Source organism: Alosa sapidissima, chromosome 21 (assembly GCF_018492685.1).
Source record: "Alosa sapidissima isolate fAloSap1 chromosome 21, fAloSap1.pri, whole genome shotgun sequence".
NCBI lineage: Eukaryota > Metazoa > Chordata > Actinopteri > Clupeiformes > Clupeidae > Alosa > Alosa sapidissima.
The window spans coordinates 15025563-15050236 of record NC_055977.1 but is presented as its reverse complement, the minus strand read 5'-3'; the positions used below and the strand labels follow the sequence as shown (position 1 = coordinate 15050236).

At 41.2% G+C, this 24674-nt stretch overlaps 4 protein-coding genes across 9 annotated transcripts; 1 reads left to right on the top strand and 3 right to left on the bottom strand.

Moving 5' to 3' along the window:
- Nucleotides 1-291: 291 nt before the first annotated feature.
- Nucleotides 292-12651, bottom strand: pex1 (peroxisomal biogenesis factor 1). 5 transcript variants are annotated; one of them, XM_042076956.1, is made up of 24 exons: nucleotides 12532-12651; nucleotides 11419-11562; nucleotides 11214-11297; nucleotides 10954-11068; nucleotides 10137-10825; nucleotides 9915-10034; nucleotides 9525-9648; nucleotides 9150-9253; nucleotides 8879-8970; nucleotides 8192-8324; nucleotides 7885-7981; nucleotides 7595-7765; nucleotides 7178-7332; nucleotides 6781-6985; nucleotides 6467-6633; nucleotides 5976-6110; nucleotides 5109-5173; nucleotides 4186-4328; nucleotides 3582-3685; nucleotides 3156-3350; nucleotides 2603-2836; nucleotides 1953-2147; nucleotides 972-1108; nucleotides 292-668 (listed from the first exon to the last, which is right to left on the bottom strand). In XM_042076956.1, exons 4-24 carry the CDS (start codon nucleotides 11054-11056, stop codon nucleotides 596-598), a joined length of 3441 nt encoding a protein of 1146 aa, XP_041932890.1. In that variant the 5' UTR covers nucleotides 11057-11068; nucleotides 11214-11297; nucleotides 11419-11562; nucleotides 12532-12651; the 3' UTR covers nucleotides 292-595. The 5 variants fall into 5 exon arrangements, with proteins under 5 accessions (XP_041932890.1, XP_041932887.1, XP_041932889.1 ...); XM_042076953.1 differs by lacking the exon at nucleotides 12532-12651 and adding an exon at nucleotides 11713-12094 and having other exon boundaries at nucleotides 11419-11565; XM_042076955.1 differs by lacking the exon at nucleotides 12532-12651 and adding an exon at nucleotides 11713-12094 and having other exon boundaries at nucleotides 3174-3350; nucleotides 11419-11565.
- Nucleotides 12163-14206, top strand: rbm48 (RNA binding motif protein 48). The gene is made up of 5 exons (XM_042076958.1): nucleotides 12163-12342; nucleotides 12498-12688; nucleotides 12795-12940; nucleotides 13034-13581; nucleotides 14054-14206. The coding sequence occupies exons 1-5, from the start codon at nucleotides 12217-12219 to the stop codon at nucleotides 14123-14125; spliced, it is 1083 nt and encodes a 360-aa protein (XP_041932892.1). The 5' UTR covers nucleotides 12163-12216; the 3' UTR covers nucleotides 14126-14206.
- efcab1 (EF-hand calcium binding domain 1) lies at nucleotides 14195-16669 on the bottom strand. Its single transcript, XM_042076959.1, has 6 exons — nucleotides 16511-16669; nucleotides 15516-15671; nucleotides 15145-15249; nucleotides 14858-15009; nucleotides 14424-14528; nucleotides 14195-14328 (listed from the first exon to the last, which is right to left on the bottom strand). Exons 1-6 carry the CDS (start codon nucleotides 16584-16586, stop codon nucleotides 14278-14280), a joined length of 645 nt encoding a protein of 214 aa, XP_041932893.1. The 5' UTR covers nucleotides 16587-16669; the 3' UTR covers nucleotides 14195-14277.
- A 2817-nt stretch (nucleotides 16670-19486) lies between these two features.
- LOC121695236 (progranulin-like) lies at nucleotides 19487-24362 on the bottom strand. Of its 2 annotated transcripts, none has more exons than XM_042075889.1 (9): nucleotides 24344-24362; nucleotides 23636-23737; nucleotides 23066-23203; nucleotides 22499-22798; nucleotides 21875-22012; nucleotides 21445-21579; nucleotides 21013-21150; nucleotides 20567-20740; nucleotides 19487-19865 (listed from the first exon to the last, which is right to left on the bottom strand). In XM_042075889.1, the coding sequence occupies exons 3-9, from the start codon at nucleotides 23201-23203 to the stop codon at nucleotides 19737-19739; spliced, it is 1152 nt and encodes a 383-aa protein (XP_041931823.1). In that variant the 5' UTR covers nucleotides 23636-23737; nucleotides 24344-24362; the 3' UTR covers nucleotides 19487-19736. The 2 variants fall into 2 exon arrangements, with proteins under 2 accessions (XP_041931823.1, XP_041931824.1); XM_042075890.1 differs by having other exon boundaries at nucleotides 20567-20737.
- Between the last annotated feature and the right edge of the window lie 312 nt (nucleotides 24363-24674).

Sequence of the window (24674 nt, the reverse complement as noted above, 5' to 3'; positions counted from 1 at the left end):
AGCCCCTCACAGACTCTATCTCTCTGGTTGGTTCTACATACCAGAGCTGAGGTGGGATTTCATGCTGACCAGGTGTGGAGTCTGAGTGGGCTTGAATCCACTAGCTGCGGGCATGGCTGCCTTGTTCAGTAATAGAGCCAAAAAGCCAAACATTACGTTTGTGTTGCTCAGTGCATCAACTGAAGCTGGGAGAGAGAGCGCTGTGAAAACACTGCCCCCTCCTGGAGATGAGTGGAAGTTGGGATATCTAGGCATTGATACTGTTTTACAATAAATTAAAAACACAAGCTCTTTTCATGTAATATATCTTTGTGTTGTTTTTAATATTTAATTTAGCTGATTTCATTATTAAAAGTATCTAGTGCTTAAAAACACCACAATTTCATTGAAATATTTGTTGTCACAGTCATAGTGATTTAAATTATTTAAATTATCTACAGTAGAAAAAACAAAAGATTGTTACATTCCTTTATATACATTGTTTGTTTGTAAACAAACAAGAGCTCTGCTGCACATGAGCTACAGTTTTTATTCCCTTCACTGTCAAAGTTACATCATCACCTCACGGCTCTCTGTGTGTGTGTGTGTGTTTACATTATGCCAGAGTCACTCTTTGGCCAGGTTTGAAGGCAGTTGCAGACTGCCGAGAGGCACCAAAGGATTCATACCTAGAAAAATGAAGGAAAAAAAAAACCTTGACTTACCGTATATCTTACAACTCAACTAATACACCAACTCATGCTCATGAAACACATCAAAATGACCATAACCATTTCCATTTTTTGGCTTGAGCTACTTTCTGTAAACTACTTATTACCACCAACACTGTTGTGTGGCAAAAAAGTATATTGATCTATCGATCTATCTATCTATCTATCTATTCCAACATCTATTGACACCATTGTTGTTACTGATGCGTGTGTGTGTGTGTGTGTGTGTGTGTGTGTGTGTGAAGCGGCATGCTAACTCACATCTCCGTGTATCTCCTCCACTCCTCCCTGCTGATGGAGGGCCGGGTCCCGGTGAGCGCTGTGGTGAGATGAGCCTGGCAGAGTAGCAGGGACAGCTTACTGGGCCCGCCGGCAGCCTGGGCCAGCGGGGAGTCCTCCTGGACACGCAACCAGGGAGAAGTTCGAACACAACACTCAGATAGAGGAGTGTGTGTGTGTGTGTGTGTGTGTGTGTGTGTGTGTGTGAGTGTATGTGTTTGTATGTGCGTGGGCACGCATGTGTGCATGTGTGTTCTTAGTGAAAATTAAACGTTAATGTTAATGCACATTCAATATAAAGTGTGCAAGTGTGCTAATGCTGTACTTCCTACTATACTATATGCAAGTCTTTATCTCTTGTAAGTAAGTAAGAAAGTGTCTTTCTATTATAAGTGTGCATACTTCCAAGTGTGTTAATGCTGTACCTCAATTCATATATACGGTACGTTTACAGACTTCTAGAGCAGGGTTCCCACTCTAAGTCAAATGTAAAATTCCATTACTTTTCCCTGACAGAAAATCTGAATTTCCATGACACTATATAATGAATAGTACATTATACCGACCAATGATTTCCGAGCACCCGCATAGCAGTCAATAAACTTTTACTTTTTTAAAGTAAGATGAATAAATAGGCATTGAATAAACACAGTTGGGCTACTCAAGCAAGCCATAAAGATAATAACCAGATATACACAAATGTGCATAGAAATATATTTGTATTAATGTGCATGGAAATATATTTGTATTAATGTATTTTGGCGAGTACATTTTAAACTGCTACAACTAAATTTCCTGATATTACATGACTTTGCCCCAAAAATGATAAAATTCCCTGACTTTCCATGTCTGGAAAAGATTTTCTAAAATTCCATGATATTCCAGAAATTCCATGACCTCTGGGAACCCTGCTAGAGTATTACTGCAGTACTTCATGTGTGTGTGTGTGTGTGTGGTACTGACCGGTGTCCGGCGGTAGTTCCTCTTGAGTGTGCAGACGTCGGCGCGTAGCCGCTCCACCTGCTCTGGGTTCAGTTCCTGGAAGCCCTGCTGGACGGACGCCATGAAGGCCGGCGCTGGCGACGGGCCCGTCTCCCTCACCGACGCCCCCGTCAGGTCTGGACCCGTGGAGTTGGGCCCCGAGGGACCCAGGGAATTCTGGGAAAAAGGTGGGTATGAGGTATGAGAGAAGTGGACGAAGGAGAACAATGCTGTTTGTGTTTGTGAGTCTTGCAGACTCGCAGGGCTACAAATGCATTCTTGTACAACACTGATCTAAGATAGACTGAATCAATAATGCAGATGCTCTGCTTTTAGTAAACAACTTGTGAGATTGAACATTGCCAAGAGAAATGTGTCTTCTTTCAGTGTAGAACAATGCAACCTGCATCCAAATACTTCTTCAGATCTATTTAAAACTTCAACATTTAACAGCAGAAGAATAAAACTGTAATTAAAGGTCTTCAGGCCAAGAGTAAGTACATTATTAACTTTAGAGATAGAGACCCAGCAAACACATGTCAATCAACACATGTCTGGGCCACAAAAAAGATAACAAGTACATAAGTAATCGATCTAAACAAAAATAGACAAATAAAGAGGTTGTGACTGACCAGGTCCGGTGGGGACGGATTGTCCAGTTCAGACTCGTAGGAGCTGCCAAAGTAGAGCCTCCACATGTTGGGGCGGGGTACCTCAGGGGGCATGTCGCCGCTGGGGTCGAGCAGGACCACAGGTGGGTCCAGCACGCCATCGCCCTCTCCGGCCGAGTCGTCTGACCCGCTACTGTGGTTCAGGAAGATCATGGAGGAGAGGCTGCCGTCACTGTCTGACCCCGAGCCCAGCTCCTAGTGGGGAACAGAGGGGGTGAGAAAAGAATGTGTGTGTGTGTGTGGGTGGGTGTGTGCGTGTGTGTGTGTGGGTGGGTGGGTGTGTGCATGTGTGTGTGTGTGTGTGCGTGTGTGTGTGTGTGTGCGTGTGTGTATGGGTGGGTGTGTGCATGGTTTTGGCATGTGTTATATATGATACTGGACACCTAAATTTCCCTCGAGATCAATAATACATCCATCTATCCGTCGGTCCGTCCATCCATCCATCCATCCATCCATCCATCAATTTGTCCATTCATACATCCATCCATCCATCTATCTAGACAGTGTGTTATACCCAGTTCTGGGGGCTCACATGCAGTAGGCTGGCCCCAGGACTGGAATGGATGGCCTCCAGTTGGGCATTGTACAGAAGAGCCTTCAGGTCAGCCCCCGTGAACAAGTCCGTCGCTGCCGCCAGTTCCTCCAGGTCCGTGTCCGCGGCCATCGGCAGCGCTCGCGTCAGAGCCCGGAGGATCTCCAAACGGGCCTCCTGGAACCAACACCACCACCACACAGAGGTCTTTCAATCACAACTTTATAAGCAAGCTTTGACGTATAGAAGACTTGTAGAATAAATATGGTTATAGCAACCATACAAAAGGTTATGTAATGAGGAACACAAGAATTGCAGCAGGTGACCGTAACCTCAACCACTTTGTCTGATCTATCATACAAAATAAACAAATAAACCTGCATTAGTTTGTGCTTGGTGGACACTGACCTGGTCCGGTGGAGGACAGTATAGGGATTTATCTAAGCGCCCTGGTCTTAGCAGGGCTGGGTCAATCAGGTCAGGACGACTGGTGGCAGCCAACACGTACACACCTGCAGTCAGAACACAGGTTGTAAGTGGCACAAGCAGTTTTATATTAGAATATGAGGATCAGGATTATGGAGGATATACACTAAAGGAATATGGTGATCCAAGTTCCAGTTAGGCTCTGCAAATTGCCTTGAGACGCCATTAAAAAAAAAAATTAAATTGAAAATCTCTCAGTCCACTTAAATTTGTAAAGAGCCCTTACACTAACAGCTTACAAAAAGTATAGCAACGAGTATGTTCATAATTCACTTTAGAGTATACTTTATGACCACCCCACTGTATGTTATACTGTACTAGCTGGTGTGGTCTTAGATTACTCTCTTGAAAACTCCTACACATCAAACGTTAATCCCTACACTCATTAACGTCAGCTATTTAAAAGCATAGATTCTTTGTGGATAAGTACATGCTTGTGTGTGCAACATACAATATGTGTGTATGCCTGTGTATGTAAACAATATGACGGGTATGTGTGTAAACACGTATGCGTAGTCATCCATACCCTCCAGACCCTCCACTCCGTCCAGCTGTGTGAGCAGCTGGTTGACCACGCGGTCGGTGACCCCCGTGCTGTCATGGCCTCGGCGGGGGGCCAGCGAGTCAAACTCGTCGAAGAAGAGGATGCATGGCTTGGCGGCCTGGGCTCTGTAAAAGGCAAGGACAACGTTGTGCGATCAGCCATCAGGGTCTGACTCCTCCCTCCTCCTCTGCTCTCACACAACCCAAACCTCACACATGGCCAAGGGGATACCACAGTCATGGGCTCTCGTACCATACAGTATCTCCACTGATAAGATTACACTGTAACGTTACTCATCTTTTAAAACTTACTCAAAGTTTCAAAGTCTACAGTTACAGATAATTATAACGATAACTAAAAGTCAGATTCAAGATCCTTTAACTCAGTGGTTCCTTGTTGGTGGAATGAGTTGCCCAGTGCTCTCCGTTCCTGTGATACAGTAGTTTTGGGCCTTTCAAGAGGGGTCTAAACTAAAGGCATATCTGTTCAACATGCACTTAGTTTATTATTGACATTGTTGCTTATTATTGTTGATATTCTCCTCAATGTAGTCTTACCAACTTTTTAAATTGTTTACTATTAAATTTAACTTTGTATTATTGTTATTTGTATCGCTTTGCACAAAAGCGTCTGCTAAATACCATAACCATAACCACGACCATAAAAGTGGCCGTGATTATATCGTTCTTTATGTCGTTATTGTTACAGTTTGTGTGGACGTTGCCATTTAAATGAGCTAGATCAATACCTTTTTGCCATTATCATTAAAGTTAACATTCTTGGTGTGAACGGCCATTAAGGCAGAAATAAACAAGTGAAGGGACCGAGTATCTAAATCACACAGAGTCTCGCAGTCAAGGACAGGGCAGAGAGCAAGCTCTCAGTCCATAAAAGAGCAGACTGACCTTTGAAACACATCCCGGACGGCCTGCTCGCTTGCTCCTATGTACTTACTGAGAAGTTCAGGACCCTGCCCAAATCAGAGGGGGAGAGAGAACGAAAGAGAGAGAGGGAGAGAAAGAGAGTTAGTTCATAAAAACACCTTGAGCAGATTATAGCTTTGTGCGCCATAGAATTATCATAAACTCTCCCACCCAGACGCAATTACATTTTGTTGATATTAACGGTGCCAGGTGGCAAATGAATCCATACATCATGGCTATTCTATCTCGCCTTTATTGGCGACTGCCTTCCCCCCTGCAGTGCAGCAGATGAGAAAAAGCCACAGAAATGGTCTGAGTGGTGAAGCCAGGTGCGCTTTACTGTAAATGCTGATGAGGTTCATAACAGCCACTTTTATGAATACAAACTCAAAGAAATATATTCTGACTATCATACAGGTTTCTGCTTTTACTCTTTAAAGCACCGTGGTGTAAAAGCTACTTTGATGTATCTTGTTTTACTCTTAAGTTGAGGTTTCTAGTTACTGACAATGAAAATGCTTTAACCTGACGATGGTAAAATATTTACTGAAAAGATGATACTTGCGGAATGATGTGAAAGACGTGAATCAGAATCACAAAACTCGTTGCTATTGACAGCCGTCATTTTACAGTATACGTGCAGTGGTCATTATACAGATTTAAGGGACCTCCAAACTTTGGGAAGGCCCATTCATGTGAATGGAACATTCTGCAGCACTCTGAAGACCGACAAATGTCTGTCCCAAAAGAATACCATAACAACGTATCCAAGGAAGTCCACAACTTTTACTTCAGTAATTGCTCTAGTGTGAACCGTGGCAGGTTCTGCTCTGAAGCCCAGTGAGTTACCTTAATGCTAATGAAGTTCATGCCACTCTCTTTGGCCACGGCTCCAGCCAAAAGGGTCTTGCCTGTGCCTGGCGCTCCATACAGAAGCAGCCCTGTGCGCTGGCGGATTGGCAGCTTGGAGAACAGGATTGGGTACTGGAGACATAGATAGACAGAGAAAGAGAGAGAGAGAGAGAGAGAAAAAGAGAGAGAGAGGTGAGAAACTGCAGAAAGATGATGAGACCTTAGGTGAGTCTAAATCAGAAGGGTGTGTGTTTGTGATGTTTTCAACTACAACGTACACATTATCCACAACAAATTACATTCTCCATTTAAGCTGATCTAGAACTTATATTGTTGTTTTTGGTGTTTTGGTGTAGCTTGCCACAACAGACTTGCCACAAAACACTTCTAGAAAACAATTTACAAAATGTTGCTTTTTTTAAAAAACATCACTAGGTTATCACGCAAGCGGTTTTGATAGCCCACTCGGTCGTGCGGACTTCTCCTACCTTGGCGGGCAGTAGGATGGTGTCCATCAGCATCTGGCGTGCCTGACTCAGTCCCCCCACGCTCTCCATGCCAGCCACACCAGGAGACTGGAGCTGAGCACTCCACAGCGAAGGGGGAATGAAGTCCCTTAGAGCGTGCACAAAGTCTGGCCAGGTCACTCGCAGGTCTATCATGTCAGGCAAGGGAACAGGACAGTCAGAAGTAATATGGGGGGGGGGGGGTAATGCTTCACAAATATTAGGTATAAATCTTATACAAAGTGAGAAGAGTGCTGTGCTATGCAAAATCAGTCTATTCGAAGAGTACTCAGCACCTCCATGTTTATCCAGTGCACTGCTGTAGCCCTTGTTGTTGACAACGCTGGCATGCACTGCCCTCTCCAGCAACAGAGACAGGTCCCTTGGCAGATAGCCCTCCGTCTGCTTGGCCACAGCCTCAAGGTCAAGCGTCTCGAGGCAGTCCGGACACAGGCTACTCTTACTGAGCATGAGAGACCTCAAGATCTCCACTCTCTGGGCCTGAAAGCAAGGAGGTTTCATATGGTTATGGTTATAGGTACATAGCATTAGCTTTTATCCAAAACAACTATAAAATAGTTAGCATAGCCAAACACTTGCTAGTACTATAAATCTATTCATGACAATATTACAGGTTTTAGAATGCCATTTTAATTAATGTTGAATTATGGGAAGTGTAGTCTTTTGGGTTACCTGATCTGGGCTCTGGATGTGGGCAAAGCTCTGGAAGAAGTGGGTGCCCTGCACCTCTCTGAGGGATGGGTGCAAGGAGTCCTCACTCTGGGCAGTGACAACCAGGGCAACCAGACTGCCCCGCTCAATAACATCATCCACAACATCTTTCAGACCTGTGAGACAATACACAGAGTTGGGCATTCTCTCATTCAGACCTGGCTGCAGCACACAGAGCACTTTGATCAAGAACAGCAGTAATAGTGAGTAGAGTGTAAGTACAGTAATGATAATGAGTGTGAATATCCCTGTAGTGTCCAAGGTCTGAAAAAATGAATGTCCATTTGCCAGTGATTCTAATAATAAAATAACTTTCTCATACAAGGGGTCAGAATTGATATAAACATGTTGTGTTTTTCTAAATAAATATAGTCATACTTTGGGCGATGTGCAGATGTAGCAAAGCCTCTGGGCCATGCTCGTGCTCTGGAGAAGCAGCAGCCGCAGACAGCAGGTCTAGATCATCCAAGAGGACCACTGAGGGCTGTCTCCACACTGCCTGCTCAAAAATCTCCTCCAGCCTTTGCCTAACAGTCTCAGCTCGCTTTCCTGAGTGAACGGAGAAAGACAATACATTTTATAGATCCGATGTCATAGATCAAACACCCATGTTAAAACCGTTGAACAGATTACAGATTAATCACAGAAGAAATTAATAAATGCCTGACCTTTCAACATCTTACAATCCACTACTTCAATGTGAGCATCTAAGTCATCTACAGCTTTCCGGCAGAGTGCTTTGGATAAAGAAGACTTTCCACTTCCCTGTAGATTGAAAAATGAAACATTTTTAGTAAGATTTCACTAATGGACTCCAACTCCATATGGACTAATGGACTCCAACTTAACTCCAAATGGACACATACATGGGCATGTCATATATTTCTTAAAATATATTTAACAAATACCTTTCAGTGTGGTGAATGCTGATGCTAAGAAAAACACTAATCTCTGATGTCAGAGGTCAAAGGTTACCTTGGCTCCGGTGATGAGCAGGGCTCCACTCCGCAGCCCAACCCCAGAGGCCACCAGCTCCCGGGACAGCAGGCCTCCCATCAGGCTGTGCGAGAGGTGCTCAAACGCCAACGCGCTCATCTCAGCCACAGCCCTGTTCAAGACAGGAGGAGACAACCACAGCAAGACAACCGTGAGTGAACACTATTCAATCAGTGAGTTAAGCATTCAAGTCAATTCAAGTCAAGTTTATTTATATAGCACATTTCATACACAGAGGTCATTCAATGTGCTTTACATAAACAAAACCAAACAATAATAACAAGTAAAAGCATAGAAGGGCAATATAGTCAAAGAATAGTTAAAAGGTAAAGATCATAATAAAAAGAAATAGAAAGAAAACATAAAACACAAGGTAAAATAATTTAAAAATAAAGAATAATTAGTAAGCAAAAAAACAAAGGCAAAAGTAGTAAAAAAGTAATAAAAGACAAAGTAGAATAATCATCAAGGCAGATTCAGAATTTGTAACTCGGCATTCAGTGCTATTCCTTTACCAGAGGGGAGATGATTCATTGGTTGTATTTTAGCTTTGTATACCATTGCATTCAATGTGCCAAGGGCTGCCTGTTTTATCAGCGGGTGAATATAGTTATTTTCAGTCCCTAAAAATAAAGTTGTGGCTATGGTGGTGATATTCTTTCTTACCCAAGACAACTGAGGGAGGGGAAATCCTCATGAATTTCCTCTGAATCCTTCACAGGATCAGACGAGCCTGGACTCACTGGCTCTAGGACGACCTAGATGAGAACATTAGAGCATCAATCAATGTTGATTATTACCAATTAATTAAATAATTATCAATCAATTACTTTACAAAGTATTGTTAAAATGAAGCACCTGAACCCCAACCATTAACAAATGTAATTACAACCTGTAGCGATTACAGAGGAAAACCAGGTACCAGGAAGTGTAATACCTGTATATCTTTCTTTTGAAGTAAACTTGTTAATAGGAAAAGCTCATCTGTATGCTTCTCAGAGGGCTCTGGTTTCAACACAGCCAAGGCAAACTCTGACTTTCCTGAGGAAACACAGTAAAATATTTTATTATATTGTTTTTTTTTAAGCTTCTTGTTATTGCATTATTTGCTGCTGTAACACTGCAAATTTCCCCGCCTTGGCTCTGGGAGTGCAGCCACAGACACAAGTTAGGCATCAGGTCATATGTAAGACAAAGCTCTATTATATATGATTTGTTCTCACGTCAAATCATATGGCACATTCAATGTTATTTTCCTGTTAATGTTGTTTACTTTGTGAGGAGGCAGAATGTGCTAGTCTGAAGGACGCACCTTCTCCGTTTGGCAGGAGGATGAAGCTGGAGCGACTGGTCAGGCAGGCCAGCGGCTGGTGGCTCTGGGAGTGCAGCCACTCCAGGAAGCCAGTGCGGACCTCCTCCTCTCCCACAGTCTGGGGCTGCAAAAAGGGCATAAAATGCAAGTGAGTGAAAAAAGACGCAACATTCTTGTACACCTGAATAAACATGGAGAAGAAAACATTTACCAATACTACAGTGACAAGGAAGGGTCACAGGTCAATTATTTTACTTTTTCGGCACATAAAACTTCTTTCTTATTCTGATTCCACATTAGTCCTTGAAAATGCCATGTTTTTATTAAATGACCATAAATGACCAATGATGACCATTAACAGTAAATCTGTGTGATAGGAGAAAATATTACCATTGCCTGTACTGGCTGCAACCTGACAGACAAGGCCACTCTTGGAGTTGACTTCACAGGCCTCAATCGCACAGCTGAATGGAGGTCTATTTTCAACCTGCTCCTCAAAGCCTTTGGAATCTGAAGTGAATAAAGCATATTCAAGTGCATGATTGAGAGGGAAATGGTCACTGCAGTCTTCCTCTACAAGTTAGGGGGATAAGAAATGTGCTCACAACTCACCCACAACCTCCCACTGTGGAGCTCCCCCCTTTGAAAGGACACCTGGTCATCAAGGTCTCCAAGGTGACACTTCACCCTGACCAGAACCAAATCAGTGTCCTGATCCTCCGCATCCCCACTGGATTTGACTTCGCTCTTGCTCTTTTCCATGGCCTGCTTGGCCTTCTCTCTTGCTTCCTTTGGAGAGGCCACTTTGGAGAGTTTCCCATACGTTATTTCAGGCTGTCTACTGCTGAGGTACTGCACCTCGTGCTGGGCCAACGGCAACATGTGGACCTCACCGTAAATGGCACCCAGGTGACTGGCAAAACGAGGAGGAGTTCTGCACACTCTCAACACACAGTCACTGAAGACAGTGAGGATCGTGGGAACAGGTAGAGCGTCCTTAGCATCACAGCCCCCTGTGAACACGTATCTCAACAGGCTTTTAAAATCTGCTATTCCACCCCACTGCTGCTGGTTCAGGTGGCTCTGGCTAACATCCAGCTGGTCACCTGGAGACTCTTGAGATATGCTGCCTGTGGAGGTGAACTGATCAGAGGTTTGATGAGGTGTGTGGAGACTATGGCTTGGGTTCAGGTGTGCTGACCCCATAGGGGTTCCATGTTGTCCACTCCTCATTTTGGGAGAGACCATCAACTCTGTGAACTGCTCCAGTCGACCATAAGGCACACTTGGTGACAAGGAGGCTGCAGGATAAAGAAAAAAGAATAAGAAGCTTTCAAGCATGTCTCCAAGAACCAGATTCTTGACACACATACAGTACATGGTGCACATTATTCAAACTCAATAACACAATAACTCTCAATATACAAACCTATTTTGATGTATATAAGCGTTCGCTGGTCCACCCACACAGGAAAAACAGCATCTTCATACACCACTCGGATCTGATCAAGCAACTGGTGTTCCAGTGCCATGCTGTGAAGCTCCTACATAAAAAAAGTCATTCACAAAACAAAATTGGAACTATATATAGCCTACGTATTATTAAGAAGACATTTTCAAAATCAGAAACACAATACTTGTGATTTCTGAGGCGCATGAACACCTGACACACTGAAACGGTATACCTACCAGGATTTCCCAGTCATCCGAGGAAAGCGGCTCCACAAACACCTGATGCACCGACTGCACATTTTGACAAGGTCGCAGAAAACCCTAGAAGACCAACATAGTTTCCAAATGATGGAGGAATAAGGGTAACGTGTCAGGGTAAGACTATTCTGCAGACACACAAATCTGCAAGTTGAAATCTCTTTGGTAGTAAGTTCCAAGTTACCTGCTCTCCCTCTTTAAGTCCAAGTTTCTCCGCCAGTTGACGACTTAGCTCGACAGGATTGTCTTGTGCTGTCGTGTGTCTGCCCCTTGTCCAGCTAATAAAGACGGGGGGACTGCCATCCCAGGACAGCTCTAGGATCTGATTCTGCTTTGAGTAATGAGATGGTGCAATAACATAAGGTGGACTTGTGTGTATCGTTTGATACTTTGTGTTACTTTGTGTTAATTCAAGGAAAAGGAATTGTTTTACTGAGTAAACAAAAGACAACTTGATGTTTGTAGCAGTTAGCGTTACCTCAAGCAATGATAGTTTTGTGATCAAATTCGGTGGCAAATGCAGGAAACAGTTTTTCGCGTTGTTAAATACCACTGTGACGGGTTGAATCCCATGACTGCCCAACATTACTTCGCTTGATGCTGAAGTTTCACTATGATTTCCATAAATATATGAAGTTAGTGGTTTGGATTTCCTAGCTGATGTTTCCAGTTAGCCTAATAGTAGTAGCATGGTCCGAAGAATGACAGCTTGATGAAGACCGCGGCAGTCATACTCAATCGCACATGTTCTTTACATCATCGATATTCATTTAAAACATATTTTCTCTCAGCTATTTTATCTCATCTTTGTCATTACTTTGCATTACTATTACACAATTAATATTATTAACTTAAACATCTAAGGTTAACACTGCCATCTGCTATACAACTCTGCTGTTGATTGGAGGATAAAAATCGCGCACATCTTGTTTGATTAGTTCACACTATTCCGGTCTATGGGTATTGTTGTTGTTGAGAAAACATGGCGACCTCCTCCAAGCAGGTTTCAGTTTGGGACGGTCCGAAAGTGTATAAACACCATGAACAACAATCTGTTTGTCACACACGACCAAAGTACAGAGATGGAAGGAGACCGAAGGCTGTGAAGGTGAGTGTATATATATCACCACAGAAAGCTAAGCAGCTTGTTTGAAAATAAAGCGAGCAGAGAGATACAGTGTAAGCTGGCTAGCTGCCTTGCTAATATTGACAAACGTTCGAACGTCTATTATTGAAACCGTTCATATTTGTCTCTTTATCTAGGTATACACTATCAATCTTGAATCCCGCCACTTACTGGTGCAAGGGGTGCCAGCGATTGGTGTGATGACAGAGTTGGTGCAGCTCCTCGCGCTGTATGGAGCTATAGAAGAGTATCGTGTGCTTGACGAATATCCTGCCGAAGAGTTCACTGAAGTGTTTCTCTTCAAATTTCAAAAGCTCACAAGTGCGAGGTGAGCGGGACTTTCGAAAACTTTTGTGCAGCTCCAAGCCATGCCGTATTTGTGCAGTACTCCAAGCCATGCAGTTTTGTAATCACGTCAGTTGTTTCTCTCTCAGGGCAGCTAAACGAAACACTGATGAGAAGAGCTTTTATGGAGGGTTACTGCACGTGTGTTACGCTCCTGAGTATGAGACTGTGGAGGATACCAGGCAGAAATTACAGGACAGAAGGAGATACGTGAACAGAGTGGCTCAAAGCAAAGGTAACACAGACAGTTTGCGTTGCATCCTTCTAAGTACACAGACATCTCTGATACCTTAAATGTCACTATTAAGTCTCTGTTCTCTCTTTGCAGAAAAGGAACGTGAGCCAAAAAGTGAAGAGAGCAGGCCACTTGCTACACCAGGAAGGACCGATTCACAGGAGACATGTGAAGAGCCGGTATCACAGAATGTTCCAAAGGAGAGGAGTTCAAGCTACAGAGACCATTACCAAGGATTTCCTTTGCTTCCTTTGCCCCCTCAAGAGAAGCTCCTGTGCTACCCGCCATATTCTGGTCAATTGCAGCAGGGGAGGGAGTTACCCACAGAGGACAAAATGGGCTCCTTGCACCACTACATTGATCCCAGCAAAGACCCTAAACTCCATGTGGCTCAACGAGAACGGGAGACAAACAGCAGACCGATCAAGAAAGCATCTTCACATGTACGATTTTTACCAAGACCTACTCACTTAGACAGTAGGAAACGCAAAGCAGAGATGACAATCAGTCAGTCATTAATGGGTATCAGTGATGAAGGTGGACGTATTATCGGACCCCAGTTACCGGAAATGCCAAAGACAGACTTACAAGATGCTTCTTTAAACATTACAGCCAACATAATAAGGACCACAATGTCGACGGTAAGAGAATTGCATTGCTATATTAGAGACATGCAATATAATGTTGATAATATATATGATTGAAAGTAGGTTTATAGTTTGTTAAACTGAAATTGCAAAATGTGTGGTTGACCAACTTCATGTGAGAGTACAGTTATTATATAGCTGCAAGGTGGTGAAGACAAGATTCATTGCTGCGTCCTATGAGCTGTTATTACTGTCGATCATTAATAGACCTCTTCATTATACCATGCATAGTCACTGTCTACAAAAAATGAATCCTGTTTTGTTGCCCAATTATTTGGTAGTATAGTAATGTATGTATCCAACCAGAAGATTCCGATTCGCAGAGCAATGATAATCACTCTATTCTGACTTATGCAGGTTTGTGCAACCAAATAACAAATTGGTCAAATAAGGGAGACATTTTGTTTTCTCACATCTGGAGGCATAGCCACTTTAGTGATGGCAAATGTATTTCCTTCTGTTTCAGATTGCCTCAGTTCCAGAACTAAAGCCACCAGAGAAAAAGGCAGTTACTGCTAAGCCAAGGCGAAGAATTTAACCACACCATTCCTCTCTATTTCTGCTGGAATCCAGCAAAGTTTAATGTTGTTGTAATAAAATAAACGTGTTGAAAAATAAATCACTTTAATTGTGTGCTTGTATAATTGCCATGACATTCAGTACATCAATTTCAGATCCAAAAATATGTTGTCAGTGTTCAAGAGGTTCCTGGAATGCATGCTGCTCAAATGCCTGTATACTCTGCATAAAAAAGGGAAAAAAGCATTTATTTATTTAGTTATTTACAGGCATTAAAGCTTTATAGTAAATGCATTCATGAGTCTGAATAAGATTACCTTTGCATCTGGGAGACATGTTCCAAAAGCTTCTAAGAGTAAGTTTTCCTCTCTCACTGCCTTGTCAAAGTCTGCAAAGGACAGTCTGCCGTCATGGTCACGGTCCTATAGGTGAAAGTTTCATTTAGCGACACATTTTTGCCACATAAAGGGCCCTCATTTAAATGTTGGGCAAAGTCAACAAGCAAAGTCCTTGCACATGACATATAGCTATCATGTGGCAGGTGGGACCACTGAGCTGACTCCTTAATGCAGTTGGCCCATGCCTTTAAATTATAGAAATTGATTTTGCTTTGTTATCAAATTTGCTTTAGTTAGGCTTTAGACTTTTTAACCCATCATTCAAATTAGGGCTCAAAGACTTAAGCGTTTATGACACTTTATCAATTTTGGTTATTTGACAGAAGATTTAGTTTAGTATGCATTTGACTTGCCATTTTCTTGACAGTGATCTCGACTAGGTCCTTGATTCCTTCATCAGGGTCTTCCTCTGTTGGTTGTCTAATTAAGCTGTTTTTAAGCATGTGAAACATCTCCTCTCGTGAAATGTATCCATCACCATTGAGATCATAAACATCAAAGCAATCTAAGAATTTAACAGAAAATATATGCAGTGTGTGAAAATAGTATGCAGTGAAATGGTGATCACTTGTGCTGAAACTTGTCAATGCTAATGATAGTTACTTGGTTGCTGAAACATGTCAAAGCCATTTGAACTTACATTTAATTTTTTCATCCAGGGTGCCACGTAGAAAGACGGACAATCCCTCAATCCATTCTTTGACACTGACGTAACTGTCATTGTCCTTGTCAAATGCTCGGAAGACTATTCAAAGAAAAGGAGGCTTTATTAATTCAATACAGTACAATTCATAGTCTACACATTTATTGAAAGTCAAGCATAAATCTTTGAAAATCCATGAATACTATCAAAGACTGGATAGATTTGGAGAAAGAGCACATCTGGTTGTCTTTGCTCATTTTTAGCACATAATTGCACGCAGCCTATTTCAAATTAGCTATAGGCTTATCTGGCCTTGACTAACTGATCCGATTTTGGTGTTAATTCGGTCATTCTAATATGTAGCCTACCTCTGTCCATGATCATGTCGTCAGTCATGCCAAATGTTTTGTGGAGTACGTTCCTGAATTTGCCTCGATCCAGTCCATTTCCTACTCGCCTTTCAGTTTGGTCTCCAATCAGACCATTGAACAGTCTGATCAGACATTCTGCTTCTGTCTTGTTAACTGCAACAACAACACAAAAAAAGGCAGGAAGAAAAAAGTTGTTAGAAGTAAGTCATGGTCATAGCTCAGTCTTCCTTTAAAAACATCCTTATTGCATCACAACTCATTTGATCGAATTATTTGTGAATATGATTAAGTCTAGCCTAACAAATTTAATCATCTTATAGAATTGTTCCTATCATCATCCTGCATTCCATCGCCAACCCATAAAATATGAGTTACTGATGCTAAATGGTGGTTTACAGCTCAAGAAAGGGTGTAATTTATTATTATTATAGATTATTAATATTATTATTAAATTATTATTATTATTATTTGTATTATTATTTACAGAAACCGAAGGAATTATCCCAGTGTCACTTGACAGTTCACTTATCAAGAGATTAATCTGGCCTGGATGCTTATTTCATTCGATGAGTATAATGTTGTAATCTGATGAATCTGTAAACGCAGTTACTAAAGTCCAAAATAGAAATGTTAACTAAAGAACTCAGTTCGACAAAAAGGGCCTCGAAAGGGCCTAGGTTAAACTTTCAGCTGAATAAAAATGTAGCCAATTGGAAGTTAGGCACTCATTATTCATAGATCAAGGTTGTCAAACTTTTGGCACATAATAGAATAGTCTGCACTTAACATTTTGAATGAGCATAAATATATTTTGTAATATCCCAAAACAACAACATTGCTTATCTATGCTATGGTTTCCTGTGTAGCTTCTAGCCTAGTTGACTGCGACCAAAATGTAGCTAGGCTAACGTTATGCATTGCAAAACCTATCTAATGCTCATCTAACGTTACAAGGAAACACTATTTAAATCTGACCGAAATGACTTACTTACAGCGTTTCACTTGCTTGGAGAGCGTTTCAGCGAGATTCTGAATTAATTTCCTGTTCATGGCAGACATTTCTGACATTGTAACTAGCAGTTTTTGTTCAACTTTTACAAAAGAAATTCTACAAAGTGATGTAGGGTCTACTGTGTACACGTTGCTATAGCAACAGATCATGTCTAGGGAAAGTAGTCGAGGCCCGATAGAGGTCTGGCCATAGACTGTACAGTCTATGGGTCTGGCTGACTGCAAGTAATGTGGCAAAAGGTTATACTGTCTACTCTTTGGCAAAAAAAGCGCACCCTACAGAAAAAAATAGTGTTTGCAAGCAACAAATTGATCTAGATTGTGCATCTCTAATTACAATTTGGGCTTAATGCATGTTTATGCATCCTAGACTTAGACTATGTTAATTCTTAGCAGTTTTAAAATTCACTTATGATTTTCAATAAACAGCGCATTAGGGTTGTTGACGTTTTAGGCCGAAAAAAAGTTTTTGAAAAAGAAAATTCAGATTTTAGGCATGGAAATCACTTAGTCCTGTTGTACTGACCCTTCCATTCCCAAAAATATGTATGGTCTTTTAGATTTTGTGTTGAAATTCATATTTATCTACTAATTAGTTGTGGTAGTAACTAAAATTGTCATATGGTGTGACATGAAAGTTATTGTTTGTAAAATTATAATAGGGTATTTTGTTTTTAATGTGAGCAATGTATTATAATCTTCTATCATTACTTCATCAAGATCTAGCATTTCCTTGTGCAAATTTATTACATTTTACAGTATATTTCTTCATCAATACACAGAGTAAGGCATATGTCCTCAATCTTTCAATAAACGTCATATTCATTTTGACATACCTTGATATAAAAGAAAGAAAATGCTTGTGACTTTTGCTGACCCTATTTTCTATCTGTTCCATTGAGATTTGTATGATTTAGACCCCAAAAGCCTTTTTATTTTCATAATTTCTTGATGTCACACCAAATGATATGGTGTCACGCCATATGATAAATAACACCACAAAACAATCTGTTAATACAAAAATGTGTATTATATGCATTTCACAAGCAACAAAAGACAGTTTAAGACAGGTATATCATGTAAAGGTTCACTTTCAGAAATCACAACTATGCAAAACAGAATGCCACCAAATATTGTATAGCTCTTGGGTTCCCTGAGTTTTTCTCTTCTCAATGGTGGGCTTCAATCTGAATGTTTGTAGTTCCCCTTTGAGTTTATTCTCTTTATATCTGTTAAAAGACAAATTCAACAATTTATTCAGATAATTTAAAAAGTTTTCCTGCATTATAATCAGATTAAATTGTTGCAATTACTTATAGTGCTAAAGACAACATTAATATTACTGTTTTTTTTACTACTATTGATATTTAGAATGTCAAATACTGTATGTATGTTTTGTATCCAAGGCTGTAGAGTTAGTGAGTGAGTGTGTGTGGGGGTGATTTCTATGTTTTATGTGTGTGTGATTCGCAATACATGCAATAGTTGCACATCTTAAATAATACATGTTAAATCATGTTAAATATGTCAACATATATATTACACTTAATTATGAGTTAAACATATGTATGAAAAAACATTATTTATGCAGGAAAATGCAGTTTCTATCATACAGTGTGACAAATAAATCATATGGTGTGACGAGAAAACCCGGTCACACTATATGATATGGGGTCACACCATATGAGGTTTCATGTACTTAGCATGACGTGTAAGCAATGTGCTAACATCCTAAAAACATGCTAACTGCAATATGACAATATAGTTTTAAAGGTAATACTGACTGAAAAGTAATTTTATTTGGGCATTGTTGCGTAAAATGCGTCACACCAAAAGACAATGCAAAAGGGAACTGAAGCAGGAGTGCTGGATATACTTGATTTTTTTGAAAACATGAAGAGAGAAAACTCACCTTGTAACTTTCAGTGTCCTTCTGAGGTGTTGTTCTTCCTCCTGAAAGAAGGAGGACCCCTACTCCCCAAAGGTCTCCAAACAATTGCCCATTTAAAAAAAGTAATATGGCGTCACACTATATGATATCCATTTCTGGGACAAAGTGTTTTAGTTAAGGGTGGCTTCACAATATTATGCCTGAACTTTTAGTCAAGCAGAGACACACATAGGCATCTGGGTTATCAATATATGATTGAATAAACAGAAAATGAATTCATTTTCTTGTTTTTATTCAAAATCAAAATTTGTGAAACGTGACTGGGACAGTCACGCCATATGAGCTTTTTCTGGTTTGGCTGAAAATTGTGAAAAACTGGAAGATTAATCCCATGAATGCTCTGTATGTTCATATAAAACAGCATTTTCTGAACAATATCACCATAGTCATCTTTGACACATTGGACCAACCAAAAAAAAGCCATGTCATGTCAACCACCCATTAACATTTAAATGAACAGTTTACGTTTTAAAGGAAAGGCGTATTGCCTACAAAAATACAAATATTATAGTTATTTACCGTTTGTAAATAACAATAACCATAAACATATACAAACCACAAGCAGGGATGGATTACTGCACGGGCCTACCGGGCCCAGGCCCCCAAGAGATCAGGGGGCCCTGAAGCCCAAGCCTTTGCATGGAATCATTGCCTCAATATCAACAAATCAGGATGTAGGCTATGAATCTGATTGAATTTAGTATTGGCCATCCTTAAAATGCACCAGAATACAGGAAATCACATCAAACAAATTAAAAACCATGCCCCCCCCCCCCCCCCCGCATATACGACAATAAGTGGGGGGGGCCTTAATACATCTGGGCTCAGGGGCCCAACAGTTCATAATCCGCCCATGACCACAAGTAGCCTACATAATAATGTTAGGTCCTTATTTTCTAATACCAAATTATGTATAGATAATTGCCTAATATGTAGGCCTGACATCAAATTTAATTATTTGAACCTTAAGGTGTAACAAAAGCATGCAAAAACACATTCCCACTGATCAGGTGTAAATATATATATATTTTTATTTCCAAGTGTAGATCATACTGCCTTTATTGTTTACTTTACTGTTTTTATTGATGCTTTTCAGGATTTTATGATTTCTGAACTTAATTATTTTATATGGAAATCAAAAAGCTAACACTGAACAGTGAGCAATGAAAGACTGAGCAGTGTGCATCCTAAGCGCTGATGGATGAATCCCACTGATGTGAAGTTCTGCACATGAGACCCATAGCAGTGTTGCTGCATCACAGTAGCTGTATCTCCCTCATGGCAGATGAAGGGATGTTGGTGTCTCCCTTCACACAGCTCATGGAGGTCGGGTCACATTTCCACTTGTACTCACAGCAGTGCTTACCATCCAGGCAGCATTGGCCCTTTGTGTAATACAGAGAAGACCGAGTTAGCAATGCACTTAATGATATGATATGTGGAAAACGTATAGATACTGTACACATCCATGCTGGCAGGTAGCCATATAGACACTGTAGATCAGGGGTGTCAAACATAAGGCCCGGAGGTCAGATCAGGCCTGCCAGCAGCCCCCATACGGCCCCCAAGATGTTTTGGGTAGGAAGGAAAAATTAGAAAGAAAAGATATTCACATGCAGCTATCTTCAACAATTTATAATGAGCAATTTATGTGATAAATTGATTAAACCTAGCACTACAAACCATCCTCAGGAAAGAAAAGGCCAAAAAACTGACATGGAAGTAGGGTGTATCAAGAAAGAAAGAGCAGGATATGATGTCAGTAGATGATTTGTACTTGTTTGCTAATAAATGGGTATAGTATATCATCAAACAACAATCTGATACCAATGCATAGAAAAGAAATTGACCATGACGGCCCCCACGAGGTCTCATTCCAACAAATCCGGCCCACTGCCTAATATAAGTTTGACACCACTACTGTAGATGGATTCAGGTGGATAAATATGTGTCCATAAATGCATACATAGATGGATGAATGCACATGTAAGAAATAATGTTTCAGCACAATACTGTATCACTGAAGTCTCTATACTCTATAGTTTCCTGGCCATTCTGTGGCAGCACAGTGCTCGGGGTGCTTTACCTGCAGGTGCGGGCAGCAACCCCATTCTCCAGTGGGTGACTGGCAGCAGGAGTTGCCGTCGGGGCAGTAGAAACGTCCGTCACAGCGTATGACCTGAGTGGTCAGGGCCACGCTGCCTTCTCCAGGGGCCAGCTCCAGTGTGTACCAGGGTACAGGAGCAGCAAAGTCTCTCTGCTGGCGGTATGAAAAACATCTGTTTGTTAACAGCTATTAGGTTATTTTATTCTGTTAGTTATTTAGTGGTCATGGTTAGCAGAGCCTGATACTGGTCAGCAGCCATGAAGACTGAGCAGAGCGTACAGTAAGTTTTAAGACATATTTTTATGAGTTATCAAACCAGTCCACATTTTCATATTAAAGGGCATTTTGTGTTCTGTATATTTATTGTAGTTATCTATTTAAATTCAAATATTCCAACACCATTTCAGCTTTTTTTTTTTAAATACCTCATAGCCATCAAATCTGAGGGCATTCAGCTGGGGAGAGGCGGCTATGCGCAGATAATCTTTCTGGCACTTGTAAGAGCTGCTGTCACAGATGTAGCCACTTGGACAGCAGTGAGCGCCATCCCTACAACAGTGGCCCTAAAAATCAATCAATCCATCAATCAATCAATCAATAAGCCTATATTTCCAATCATTCTAATATTGCTAAACCATATGTTCAATTATGTATGAATTTTGATGGGGTTTTACATAATAGAAATAAGACAGTTGCTATGTGGATTCCATTAATTGAATGGCATACACAGCAGTAGTTGGCAGGAGTAATTTATAATTCTTATATAATAATTATAAAATATCACAAATAGTGTATTTAGCAAGAGTTATAGCCTGTATCAATAGCAAATGAGAAAAATGCTTCACATTTCCACTCACACGTGAATACATGCAGCATGCCCATGTACCAATAGGGCTTAAACAGCATGTTTGACCATCACTGCAGTAATAATCCTCATCACAATGTTGTTTATCAACAGCTGGTGGCCTCTGCTGAATGGCTCTGTGGTTGGACTGAGAAACAGAGAGTTAGAGGACAGTGGTTTTGAGTCCCTTGGTTAATATCTATGAAGAGGTGATGATTTGAACTTTTTTGTATTGCTATTAGTTGCAGTGCTAATAGTTGGAAGAGCACGGCACTGGCCAGCAGCCATAAAGACAGAGCAGAGTGTAAGATGTAAGGCTCATGCTTATGAGTTATCAGAGCAGGCCCCTTCCATACCATTTTTAATACAAGCATTTTATGTTGCAAAGTTATTTTTTTACAATTCAAATCCTCCATGACAGTTTGAGTTTGAGTTCTGTATACCTGTTCATCATCAGATCTGACAGCTGGCAGCTGGGGAGTTGCATCTATGCTCAGATCCCCTTTCAGGCACTTGGTAGAGTTTCTGTTACAGTAGAAGCCAAATGGACAGCAGTGAATGCCATCCCTACAGCACTGACCCTAAAAATAAACAAAACGTAATAATGATGATGCTAGCCTAAAGAGATAGGTTTTCAGATTAAGAAGTGATCTGAAGTACCTGATGTGATGGGGAAGTAAATTCCAGGGCTGTGAGAAACATTAGCACTATGACAAACATTGATAATGAGTACATTGAAGCAGAGCGTCAGAGAGACTGTCTGATATTACACCAATCGATCAGTCTGTCTGTCTTGAATTATGTATGAACTATAATGTTTTTTTACATAAAATACAGAAGGCAATAGCCATGTGGATTTAATTGATTAAAATACACGCAGTGGCAGTTGGCTGGAATTTCTACAATGGTAATTTTATGAATATCAAGTATGTCAAGTATCAATATGAGTGTTTTTAACCTGAGGAGTTACAACCACTGCCAAGTCATGTGTCAAAAGTGTCTGCTTAAATTCAGTAATACATACCATACATCGCAAATGAGAATAAGCGCTTCACATTTTCACTCACATGTTTGTGTCCACAGCAGCCCCATTTACCAGAGCGGCCTATGCAGCATGTTGTATCATCACGGCAGAAATAGGTGTTGTCACACTTCACCACACCAGCATCTGATGTCTCCTGAATGGCTCTGCTGTCAGACTCAGGAAGAGAGAACTTGAGGAGAGCGGATTCAGGTTCTTGGGCAGGTGTGTGCTTCAGCCATGCCAGTCTGTACCATGGCATGCTGTCTTTCACACACGACTGAGCTGCACTGCTGCAGTGGTAGCCAGCTGGGCAGCAGTGCAGCTGGTCAGAACAACAGACAGCCTGGGAAATATCATTAAAAAAGGGTTGTCAGTCACAATATACACTTATAATTTCCCTTTAACACCAAGGCCCATTACACCTGTGATGGCACAGTGAGCAATATCTAGGGAAATACATGGTCATCTCATGTTTGTTGTAATTTTGAAATTATTTTGTATTCAGACTACTTTTACACAAAATCTACTTGTTAATACATCCGTTATCATTCTGATGGCCTGGCACAAGTTGCCCACATTTCACTGGCTCCAGTCACTGTCCTCAACTTACAAAGGGATCGTTGCAACAGCCATACCCTCCCTTGGTCAGGCAGCAAGTGTTCCTGTCTGGACACAGACCCCCATCTGGGCAGACTGTTGCAGAGACTAGTCCTGCACAGAGGGATGCCAGCACAGCACAGGCCAACATCTGCATCAAAACAAAGACCTTACATGACACAAACCATTTTTGTACTGTGCAATTCAGATAAGATTACTTCAAACTGTTTTACAGTGTGTCTTGTAGTTTGCACATTGATCAGGCCACTTCTACTGGAATTGCACTCTATACATGAATGACCTCAACTGGTTTATATACAGTATGGGGAAAAAAGAGACTTTATGTGCCCTAATCGCTGACACATCTCTGGTCAGATAATCGATATTAATATGGCTAGATAATCTGAGTGACAATAATAAAATATAATAATATATAGAGATAACTAAAGCCATCCCTAACAGACATTCAATTTTCCTTGACAATTGACAAATCACAAGACATGAAAAAGAATTTGAGAAAATAAGCAAGCAAAATATAGCATTAGCTAATCGGCATCAATAGCATCATCAAAACTCATCTTACTTTCACAGCAGCCAGACCGTGGTGTTGTACACTCTCCTCTTCTTGACACTTGTTATGCACTACCTGCCCTCCAACCTCAGACTATATCCTTCGGAACTTCCCCTAAGTAAAATAGAAACTGCTGTTATAGCTCCACTCCACGTCAATGATTAGTAGGCATAAGTTAAGTTCTTCTACAGGACAACAAATGACCTTAACATTTAGTTGAATGGGAAACATTTGACTGATGAATTTTGAGCCAAACATGCTTCAATATATGGAAAAGACATTTTGGGAAATAATTTGTGCAACCAATTCTCAGTCAACCAAAGGAACTGTAGGAGACAAAATTGCACATTTAAACAATGTTGGTTGGAGTTTAAATGTCAGTTTCCCATATATAATAGTGCACTCATTTTAGAAAAGAGTGTTAGTTTATTTTACTAAATCATGCGCTCAATTTACAAAAATAAATAAAATAAGGGCATTGTTTATGGATCTATTATCTATTCGAGCATCTATACGAGCAGCCCCTGTGCCTCTCTGCCGACAGCGTGAAGAGGACACTTGCTGCTATCAACACCCGTAAAGCAGCAGGCCCAGACAACATCCCAGGTCGTGCGCTGAAGGACTGCGCTGAGGAGCTTAAGGATGTCTTCACAGACATCTTTAACACTTCCCTGAAGCAAGCCATCGTCCCATCATGTTTCAAAGCTGCCACCATCATACCTGTGCCGAAGAAAACTGCTCCATCCTGCTTCAATGATTACCGCTCCGTGGCACTGACACGAAATTCTGAAATTTGCTGACGACACAACTCTGGTGGGTCTCATCACCAAGGGCGACGAGACTCAATACAGGATGGAGGTCAACCTTCTGACCACGTGGTGCAGGGACAACAACCTCCTGCTGAACGTCAGCAAGACCAAGGAGATTGTTGTTGACTTCCGGTGAGGTCACACCCAACACCTGCCACTGACCATCGACGGTGCTGTGGTGGAGAGAGTGAGCAGCACCAAATTCCTGGGGGTGCACATCAGTGAAGACCTCTCCTGGACCA